The 10,965-nt window shown below is 48.8% G+C and overlaps 1 protein-coding gene across 1 annotated transcript in view; it reads right to left on the bottom strand.

The window, feature by feature from the left end:
* Nucleotides 1-8,480: 8,480 nt before the first annotated feature.
* Nucleotides 8,481-10,965, bottom strand: part of Eif4e2 (eukaryotic translation initiation factor 4E family member 2) — a 17,817-nt gene continuing 15,332 nt past the window's right edge. Inside the window, exons 4-6 of the mRNA XM_013022202.1 lie at nucleotides 10,620-10,772; nucleotides 10,389-10,525; nucleotides 8,481-8,741 (exon numbers count right to left, since the gene is read on the bottom strand). Of these exons, the coding sequence (XP_012877656.1) occupies nucleotides 8,669-8,741; nucleotides 10,389-10,525; nucleotides 10,620-10,772 (363 nt within the window). The 3' untranslated portion in view covers nucleotides 8,481-8,668. The remainder of the gene's footprint in view (nucleotides 8,742-10,388; nucleotides 10,526-10,619; nucleotides 10,773-10,965) is intronic.

Raw genomic sequence — 10,965 nt, 5'->3', positions numbered from 1 at the left:
TGGTCTCAGGGGGAAGAGGCACAGTGAGCGCAATCCCTCATGCCTGACCACCTTTCCTACCCTGCACTAGAAACCCAACCAACATCACCCCCTGAATCTCAACACTGCCTGGCTTTCTCTTTTAAGGCCACCTAACTGCCACCTTAGCCGAGTTCAGGTTGGGAAGTGTGTGGTTTGAGGCCAGCGTGGGCAGGTTTGCAAGACCCCATCTCAACAGAAAAGCTGGGGTGAGGCTGGGGGTGTTGGCAAACGGCAGGAAGCATACATAAATGGTCCAGCCTGGCCTGGGCAGAAAGCCAGACTCTATCTCAAAAGTAACCAGGGCAAATAAATAAAAATAAACATAAAAACAAGGCTGAAGCTCACATGGTGGAGAAACTGTCTGGCCAGCACAGGGCTCCGAGTTCAAACTCAAATTCTATCAAAACACATTCTTCTGAGTGCCACAAATACGCAGCAAAGGCCCAAGAGGACCAGGACTATCTGCTGGCGTGACAGAAGCAGGTGGGTATGATCAGGGGTGCGGCTTCTGAGTGCTTGGGGGCAACGCGCTGTTTAGCCTGCACTTCCAAAGACGCCTATCCTCCACAGATGCGCGCTGAGAAACGCATCACAGAAACCAACTTCTTCCCCCAGGCCGCTGGCCAGCACAGATCATGCTAGAAGTGACTGGAAAGGCAGGACAGTGGGAGGTAGATGGGGGATTTCTGACTGAAGAGGAGGTGTCTGTCTCAGACAGTAGGCAGTGCTCAGCAGCTGTGATATGAAGGATTGTCAGGACCATCACCACAAAGTGCTGGGGTTGAGCCACAAAGAAACGCTCATGGCAGGCAGACTGGAGAGCGCTACTTCACTTTCTATCCAGATGCTTAATACTCTAATTACTTTCCTTACCAGAGACCTGATCAAAAGTCCTATCATTTGCAAGTCCACTTATAGAACAGAGAAGGGGGAAGAGAAAAGTAAAAGAAGAGACAGAAGAATCTGGTGGAGTTGTTCCAGTTTAACAAAACATCCGAGTAATGATGGTGGCTGGCCTGGCCCAGCCAGTGAGTGACAGGCAGGCCAAGGCAGCCAATGGCAGCAGGCCCTCATGGGTGCTGTCCCGCCTTTCTACAACTAGGTTTAGAGCCGATTAGCACCAATTTTAGTCTTAGGGCTGTGTCCACCTCAAGCTGGCTACTAATATTAGATCCTTGACCCCGGGTGCGGCATGCACAGATTAGGTGACGGGGAAAGAGAAAAACACAGACAAAAATGGCAGGGGATACCGGAAGCTGTTCTTTTCTTTTTCTTTCTATTCCAAACCAAAACTTGGAGTCTCACCTTGAGCCCCAGCCCTCCGGCCCTCAGGCCATGCTGAGGGCCTCTCACAGACGAGACACCCCATGTTCAGAGCCCTGGAGGAGCGTGCTTCATCTACTGGCTTCCCTTGCCCCAACAATGAGGCCTCAGAATTTCCAGAGAGCCTGATCCAGACTGGCTCCTAGCCACCTTCCCAGGTATCCCGGGAGAAGCCGCCTCCAAACACCCACAGCCTTCCACTCGCTCTGCTCCCTCTCACTCCTCACCATGGAAACGAGAGACAAGGCAGGGCCCAGGTCCTGCAGGCAGACCCGTGAAGAATCTCCTCGCTGGGAGTTACATGCCGCTGTGCTGTGCTGGCCGCGTGGCAGCATGGAAGGGCCCTGGTCCTCAGGGCAGAGGGGCACCATCTGCAGAGGCTCAGAGTGGCTTGGAATGCGGAGTGTGCGCTCCCCACCAGCCTACTGGCTCAAGTGTGTGTGGTCTTGTAAACAGTCTCTGGCCATTAGCAGTCTACCCTATGGCACACACAGTTCTGGCTTCCTCTTCTATATGCTCAATAAGCCTGTGCACACTTTCTGGATTCAGTGGGAACAAGGTTTAATCTCTCATCTCCCACTGAACCAGCACACCAACTGCACTGTCCAACAGCACAGACCTCTGTCCTAGGCAGGCTAACCCAGTCATACTAGTAGTCATACTAGCAGGCCATGATTCATGATAGGAAATAGCAAGTTGAGATTTAATAATTCAACAGGTACAGCTCAAAGAGTAGCTAGCAAGCTTGAGGCCTTGGGTTTAATCTCTAGTACAACAACAACAACAACAAAAATAAATAGAATTTTTTCTATCAATTTTCTTCATAGATCACAATGGACTTGTAAGGGGAGAAGAAAAAAGGAGAGAGCCATTAGGCCAGAGAGGGAGTGTTACGGCTCCCAAGTAGCAGGTGGACACAGCAGGCCAGCATCTGTGTTTAAGTGGCAAGTCAGCAAACAGGCTGGCATCCACAACTGAAAACGCTATTCTGAAAACAAGACCTAATCAGTAGAAATGAAGTCCCTTTTCTGTCTCTTAAGACAGGGAAGCAAACTCATTGCTTTTGGTTTAAACGTAAAGACTTACAGGCCTGTGCTTCAAGAATACCTAAACTATAAAGTGACAGGGTGGAGCTAAAAAAGGACAGAGAGGCCACCACATCAACTGCTTTCCCCAAGGAACCCAAAGGTATTTTCCTTGGGGGAATTCAGTGTCTTCTCAGGGGAAGTGATTTCAAGTTTCCAATCTGATTATTCTAACTTAAAAACAAACAAAAAAACAAAAAAACTTGTCTTCATGAGCCTTAGATGTGCTGATTTTGAAAGGTACCATCATTTGATGTACTTCAACAACTAGACACTCCAACTCAACCATGACAAAGCCTTTCTCATTGCATACACTGGGAGCATTCATATTTTAAAATTCTAAAGGGCTTGGGATGTGGTGAAGTCAAGCAGGTGACCCTTAATATCACTCTAAACAAGCAAACAAACCAATGAAAAACCCTTAAAACTAAGTTATTAAAACCCATACTTTAATTTTAACCTATTTCAATTATTTCCTGTATTTCAGACTGTATGTCAATAAATTATCCACTATTAGATCGGACATACATTTTCATTTCTTCCTGTACATATATTAGAGCCATCTGTGAACTCTACATTGATTTTTAAAAATTGAAATGTGAGGCATGTGATACATGCCTATAGATCCAGCTACTTGGGACTATGGAGGTAGGAAGATTGCCGTCGGAGGCTGACCTGGGCAAAAGTATGAGACAGACCATATGACAAAAAACAAAAAGAACAATAATCCAAAAAAACCAAAAGATTGGAGTTATGGCTGAAGTAGTAGGATATTTGCCTAGCATAAGGCCCTGAGTTCAATTATCAGGAACACACACACACACACACACACACACACTGAGTTCAATTATCAGGAACACACACACACACAGGCCCTGAGTTCAATTATCAGGAACACACACACACACACACACACACACACACACACACTGAGTTCAATTATCAGGAACACACACACACACACACACACTGAATTTGTATCAGGAACACACACACACACATACACACACACTGAATTTGTATCAGGAACACACACACACACACACACACACACACACACACACTGAATTTGTACCAGAATCAAACTACTGACAAGGGAAGGGAGAGGGCCCATGGAAATGTGCAAAAACCCTAACAGAGCACAGAGCACCCAGCCTGTAGCTACCCGCTTCTGTCACCAGCAGTGTCATCTCTCTTTAGATCACAAGAGATGTGGGTCTCCCTTCTCTGGGAAACCTCCATCTTCTCCAGGGAAGGGATTTCCGCAGCAGCTACTGCAGCGGATGCCATCTGCTCAGGAAGCCTGCGCCGGCATGGTGCTGTGGCTCTCCTCTCTGCCCAGTGGCCTCTCATCTGTTCTCTGGGCTACGCAAGCTTGGAGTGGACACTTCTGATTGAAATGCAAATATTTCCGAAGTGCGCATGGCAGTTGGCTTGGCTTCCCGACCTCTTACCCTCTGCCTCCCCCCCCCCCCAGATGTGATGGTCTAATTACAGTACAGCTTGAAATGGTCTTACAGGTCCCGTCCCCGGCCTCCCATTTCCCGTCTTTCACTGCCCAAACTGACTTTCTGGCATCGCTTCCTCACAGACTTGATCAAACAGAGCCATAGCTCTCACCAACCAACCCATACTGGGGTCTAGGGACCTGCAGTTTAGCTAAGGGACATTGGCAGATGGCTCAAGAATGGCCATATCCCAACAGAAGGAAAATCTGCCTGGGGCACATCTGCCTAGTGAAATGTTAGCATCCAGAGGGGGTCTCAGAGAGCTCTTGGTCACAGTGTGGTCAAGTGACCTGCCCAGGGGTTCACCTAGATACATATAGCCCATGGGGCTAAAAACCCAGTGGTCTGAGGGCCAACAGGAAGAGGGCATCCCTTGGGAAGAGGGCTGCTATAGAGGAGAGGTACATCACAGGGTTACAGAGAAGGTAGACAAGGCCCTACCCTGAGTGAGAGACAGAGGGGGAGCGTCCGATCAGCGGCCGCTGCTGTTCACCAGGCCGTGAAACTCCTCCCAGGCCCTGGCAAACCAGAGACAAAAACACAATAGCACATTCAGATGAGATGCTGTGAGCAGAGCAGACACGCCACCCCACCTCCCACGCTGAGGGCCTTCAGGCTAAGAGGAGCCACAGGGAGCTGGGTGCAGAGCAGCGAGGTGCCAGCAGGCTTGACTCAGATGGGCAGTGGGCACTTCAGCCTTCCTCTACTGGGCAAGTGCGTCCCGCACTACTAACTTGATGATCTGTCAGGGCTTCTTCTACAAGGCTACAGGGGAGGCCACTGAGGCTGGGGCTAAAGCTTAGCCAAAACCAGAACACCTCTGCCGCCACACTTCCTGCCTTTTCTGCTTCAGGCCCCTGGAAGCATGTGGAAACCACCTTCCTTCATCAGTTCTCACCAAATACCTACCAGAATTATGATGTCTAAAGATGCGAGGTATGCCATTCTCTCTGCTTTCATATTTCCAATCTCTAACCCTGCTCAGACCTTAAATATGCAATTCCAATTATTTGTCAAATGTCCATCACCATCATCCTAAAATCTAGGCTGTGTACATCATGGGAGTTCAAAATCTCCAGGGAGAAATGCCTGTCACAGCCTTCGTGCTGGTTGGTGTACTGGGCTTGGGGACAAGCACTGTGACTGAAGGGCCACTGGTAACTGCTGGATGCGCACAGAAACCGACCCACTAGGGCTCTACGAGCTCCTTCCACACCTTGTATTTCCTCAGAAAAGCTGATTTCCTACCTTTTTGTTGTAGTTACTCTTCAGCCTCAAAACATTAAGTTTCTTGGGAAACTTAACTTAGATATAAAACCTGGTGCTTCTAAATCTGAAGTTCTTGCTATGAGTTGTTTCATTCTTGGTTTAACTTGGAGATCGAGTACCCAGGGTGGACCGCATGCCTTGTCACTCACTACACATTGGATGACCACTAAAATATACTCCGTGACCAGACCTTCTTCAGGTACCTTTGTTTTTCACAAGGAAGGGGTTTAGATACAGCTTATTAGTAGAGGTACTTGCCTAGCATGTGCAATGCCCTAGGTTCAATTCTCAGCAGACCCCCAAAAAAACTTTACAAGGGGGGGATTAATAAGGAGACTTAGTATACTTCATGATGACATGTGTATACCAGTCTCATCAGTAGGCCCTCTCTTTCGAAAAGCAGCATTTAACTTAAGGAAAAGGGTAAGACTGTTGAAGAAGCATTGCCCATCTGTTAGCTTCTGAGCTCAATTTCCACAGCAGGTTGTGTTTCACAGCCCTTTCTGGAGAGATGGTGACGAGGCACACGGAATCCACGCGGGGAGCTGAAAGGCAATTTCACTCTTCACTCCATATGATGACAAACGGAGCCCCACTGCTGGGCAGCGGGACTAGGGAAACTCCTCGTTCTAACAGTGTCAACAGGTGTCAATAAGAAATGATACAGCTGTGATGAAGCTTCATCTCATTTTCCCTTTTGTTTCCCTAGCCTAAACAGCAGTTGTGGGCCAAGAGCCTCACGAAGCAAAGCTCCAGAGCTACCTGGAATCCCATCTAGCTCAAAGTGCCCTTCTGGTTCCTTGAGAAACCTCTTCAAGCGAAGGCTCTGGGTTTAGGATTTCTTTGCCTGGGTTCAGGGGGATGAAAACAGCTGGCCATGGACTCTAGGACAATTACTTCTATTCTCACGGGCTAGCCCTGTTCCATTGGACATGTTAGAGAATATTAAAACTTGCTTCTTTTAAAAACAGACTTTCTAAAACTAGAATTTCTAAAAGCAGAGAAAAATTCAGATGAATACAGTCTACCACGAATTCTGAACAGATTTCAATGACAGAGTAACAAGGGGCCCTTTCAAGTCCACTTCCTAGTCTCACCTATCAGGAAGCAAACTCTGAGAGCACGGAGATTTCATTTCTGGGTAATTCTGTGCTTCCCCTATTCCATTCGCAGCCTGCAGGCATCAGAGCTTGGTAGTGGGTCAGCCCTGGAACACGCTGGAGCTCAGCCTTGCTCTAAGTGCCAGCACCTCCAGGCCGGCTGCTTACATAGGCGTGACCCAGAGTCACCAGGCTATGATTTAGCCATGGCAGAAGGGAGTGGGTTGGACTTTGTATATTAAAATTCAGTGTTGAAATAAAGTATCTGGAAAGTCTCCACAGAGTAGATCTGTGTTTCCTATAGAATCAAGAGCAATCACCTATCCATGACTGCAGAAAAACCCAGCTAGTATTCCCCAGCACTGCGGACCACGATGGGCACAGGTCCTGCTGGCTTTTCCATTCTAGGCCAGGAGCACAGAGGAGCCAATGGCAGCATTTCAAAGAGAAATTTCTTCCCAAGACAGTGCTGGTTATATGGCTCTGTGACCAGCTTTAACCTGTTATTGAGTTTCTCCTCAAAGTGGAGGAAATAGAGGACCCAAACGTATAAAAACCTATAAAAACTCAATGAGTTGGTCTCCTTAAAAGGGGCCCTGACCTGAGCAAAACCACAATTGTACACATTTCACATTCCTCAGGTGGTTGGCCATAAACCAGCTCAACACCCAACAGCCTCTGTGTGGCTCTCCTAGGGATTCAGCAATTAAAAGACCAAAGCAGTAACAAACAGGCCAGGGACAGTGGGAATGGGACAGACACAGCAAGCTGGGGGGGGGGGGGGGTTGTGACTGAAGAATGTAAGCATTCCAGAAGACACAGCGCTCTGTGAGCAGGCTCCTCCCTTCCTTTTCCTTGGAACTCTCAAGTCTTAGCAGCTGCTGTTTCTTGCCTCAAACAAAACCACATCTATAGAAGACCCACCAGGAATGGACCAAGGCAGAACTAGTTTTGACTTCTGCTCACGTGTGGTCAGGCGCTGAAAGTCTCAACGTCATTTTAGTGCTGATACTCTTACGCTGCAAGGTGACATCAAGCTCATCCCCTGATGCAGTTAAAAAGTGGCTGAAATTAAGCTCAACATGTGCAACCTGACAGTGAAAGATGGGGGTCGGGGGGGAACAGGCCAAAGGAGGCAATTCTAAATGCTAAAAACATGGTCACAGCCCTTTCCACATTCTAGCAAACCTCCCAACTTCAACCCAATTGGGGAATGCAATAAACATAGAAAGGACAGACATCCCTACAACGCCGAGCCCAGGGTCTCCCTGTGTTCTTACAGCATCCTGGAGGAGTCAGTGAGCCTGGTGCAAGCACCGGGTGCTGCTGCCAAAGGTGGAGGAAGCAGTGGGGAAAACTCAACCATTACAGCCACTTCCACAGACCTTAACCTAGAATGTGCAAAAATGAGTCTTTCCTGTTTTGATAGTGACTCCTAAGAAAACATAATGTACTGTGAAGTGTACTCAAAACTCTCCATGCAGGCTAGGGACCCAAGGCCAAGCTGCAGCACATGTAAGCCAAGCCACAGAGCACAAGAGGCCAGTATGTGCAAGGTCAAACCTCCCCACCTGGCTCCTGAGGCATGGGAACCCTGGCTGAGAGGAAGGGAGGGCCATCACCAGAGATGGTGCAAGCAGGCTAGCTCAAAGAGGAAGACAATCTGCTCTCCAGGGAAAGCAGGAGGAGGAGACTGGCAAAGAGCTCGGGGCCTGGGCAGCTTTGGCACCAGTAAGAACACCATTAGCACAAAGCAAGGAAGCAATGGATGTGTGGCTGCACACAGATGGAAGCAGGGCTTTATCTCCAGGCAAGAAACTGTGAAGTAAAGGCAAATGGAAGTTAGCAAAGCAAGGCTAAGGATCCCCTTCTCCAACTGAATATGAAGTCAGAAATCACTCTGGGCTGATCATCAGCAGGACTAGATGGAAACTAAGTTCAAGTACCCAGACAGGGGGTATTATCTGAGAGCTAGATGTCACCTCATTATGCCAGACTTCGGCAGTCCTGGAACAAAGTACCACATGACGCTACACAATTGGGCCCCTGGGAATGAAGCTGCGTTCCCCGGATGGGCCTGCGTGGAGAAGTCTGTGCCATCCCTTAATATGGTGACAGTCATCTCAAAAGGCCACATCTTGATGCACCATAAAGAGCAAGAGCATGAGACAAGCTAGTTTAGCACCATTTATTTGTGATCTCAGCTGTTGTTGTAGCTGCTGTGTGTCAGCCTGTTCTCAAAGCATAGCATGCTCTTCCATTCCTCTTGTCCAGGACAGAAGGGTCTTCCAGGTGGCACGCCAACAGAACAAGAGACTCCGATGACGCCAGCTTCAATGACGGTGCCATCCAGAGTGAGAGGTCATGGCACATTCAATCGCGGCTTCCAGAGGTTTTGAAAAAGGAGCCTTTGGGGGCCCAGCCTGCCTGGCATTCTAGTGGAAGTGCAAAAGTGGCTCATTGGGAGAGGAAAGAGGGAGGAGCAAGGGAAAGTGGCATCTAGGTCTCAAGGAGGGCATTCTGGTCCTATGTCTGTAGGCCCGGAGTCCCAGAGGCAGAGCTCCAAGGAGAGCTGCACACAGCAGGCCAGTCTTTCTAGCAGACCATGGCCCAAGTCCACAGACTCTCCTAGGCACTGGCAGGACTCATGCCTGTTTTGGCAAGTGAGGATGAACTGTCTCAGGGTACTGGAGAGGGAGAACAGCAGAGAAGGGCAGTCGATGAAAACTGCTTTCTTCTCCTTCCTATCCAGGTGCAAAGCTGACCTTGGGGGCTGGTGGGGTGGGAGAACTGGGGAACCTTGAAAACAAGAGCCCTAGAAAAAGGCATAGATCTCTTCAGCTGGGACCAAACCTCGCAGGAGGGCAGACACTACTCCTATCTCAGAGCAGAGAGGAAGACAGATCTGCCTCAAGAAAAAGTGTTTCTATAGGACTGCTGAGGCAAGCAACCAGGGTCCGGGCTGTGAATGACTCAGGGGCTACAGAGTCACCATGGACTCACTTCCATGGAGTGCTCCCAGTTAAGAACTGGTGCTTTGCTGCTGCAAGCCCACTCCATCCACACTGCCTGTGAATGCATGGGAAAGAGATTCCCAAACGTTCTGCCTGCTGATGATCACAACCACTGGGCTTGCTATTTGAACAAGAATAGCATGATGATGACACTGTCGCTAATGATGATGGCAGCAATACTTGGACCTGCAAGAGCTTTGTCCTAAAGAACCTTGGTTACAGAGACTCAGTCTCCTATAGCCTTACTAAGTGTTACTCCCCATTTTACAGCGGGGAAAGTGAAGCAGTGGCAGAAACTCGCCAAAGGCGCATACTGACTTCAGGCCACAGGGGAGAATGAAACCTCAGAGCCCTGGCTCCAAACTGGCTGGTTCTCTCTCCACTTTTGAGACCATCTAGCAGCCACTCCGCACAATTTGGTCCTAGGACCTGAGACTATGTTACTTGATCACTGAAGTGATTCTTACTGTGGACCAAGTCCTTAGGAGACCACAGAGCCTCTTTCCCTGTAGCTTCCACCTTCCTTTCCCTTTCCTTTCTCCTTCCCTTCCTCCTCCGCAAATTACTTTCCTTCCTTTCTGACTTCAGCTCTACACACAGGAAATGGAGCCATCATTCTTGATGAGAAGTCAATTTTCCAGGACAAAGAAAACAAACTAAAGCTAATAGGTTAAACAGACATGCAGAAGTGGGGTGAGGGATGGGCAAGGAAGAGGACTTTATTGTTCAGTGAAATTATCTTAAAAACAGCCAGAAAAAAGAAAAGTGCTTTGTCTTTCATTTTCAGATAGTAGTTAGTACAGGAAAGACAAGCTGGCTAGAAATGCAGTGAGCCCAGGAAGATGACTGGGCTTCTGCAGAAGGCTCTGCTCCCCAGCACCTTGCAGTGTGGGCAGGCAGGGAGCCTTGCCAACAAGAACTGCAGCATGGCCAGAAGCCCTAGAGGGGGTTGGTCCGTCCCTTCTCCACAAGCCAGTCTCCTCTATGACCATCTGCCTCTGGGCCCAGCTATGGAACTACTTCTGCTAAGTTCAGGGACCTGTTCCCCCCAGCCCCCCCAACACGTACTTGATGCTGTCGGTGTGAGTTTTGTATTCCATAATGGTGTTGGGAGGTAGGTTAAGCACGCGCCGAAGTGTATCCCGGATTCGGGCTGTGGTTGCTTGATCGCTGGCAGTCTTATTCCATATGGAAATAATGTCCTCCTACAGGAGGAACAGAAGGTACTATCACAGCAAACCAGGGGCAGTTGAGGGGAGAGAGGGCAACAGAGCAAGCAGAATGGCCTAAGTGGCTTACCTGAAAGCGGACAGAGACCACAGCCCCACAGATCTCCTCCCCAACCATGAACTGTTCTCCTAGCATGGCCAGGATGAGATTCTCCCAGCAACGGGAGGCCAAGCCCTTCCGCAGCCGGATGATCCACTTGCCGCCATTTTTATTTGCATCATCCTATGAAAAGACAAAAGCATCCTAATTAAAATGTTGTTCCACGGCTTTTTCTTTTACATTAGAGCAGTTTAAAAAATTAAAAAATTGGGGCTGGGAAAGTGGCTCAGTGGTAGAGTGCTTGCTTTGCCTGCCTGAGGCCCTGGGTTCGATTCCTCAGCACCACATAAACAAAAAGAAAAAAGCTGGAAGTGGT

This window comes from Dipodomys ordii, unplaced genomic scaffold (genome assembly GCF_000151885.1).
Source record: "Dipodomys ordii isolate 6190 unplaced genomic scaffold, Dord_2.0 Scaffold1, whole genome shotgun sequence".
Classification (NCBI taxonomy): Eukaryota; Metazoa; Chordata; class Mammalia; order Rodentia; family Heteromyidae; genus Dipodomys; species Dipodomys ordii.
This window is presented reverse-complemented; position numbering and strand designations above follow the sequence as displayed.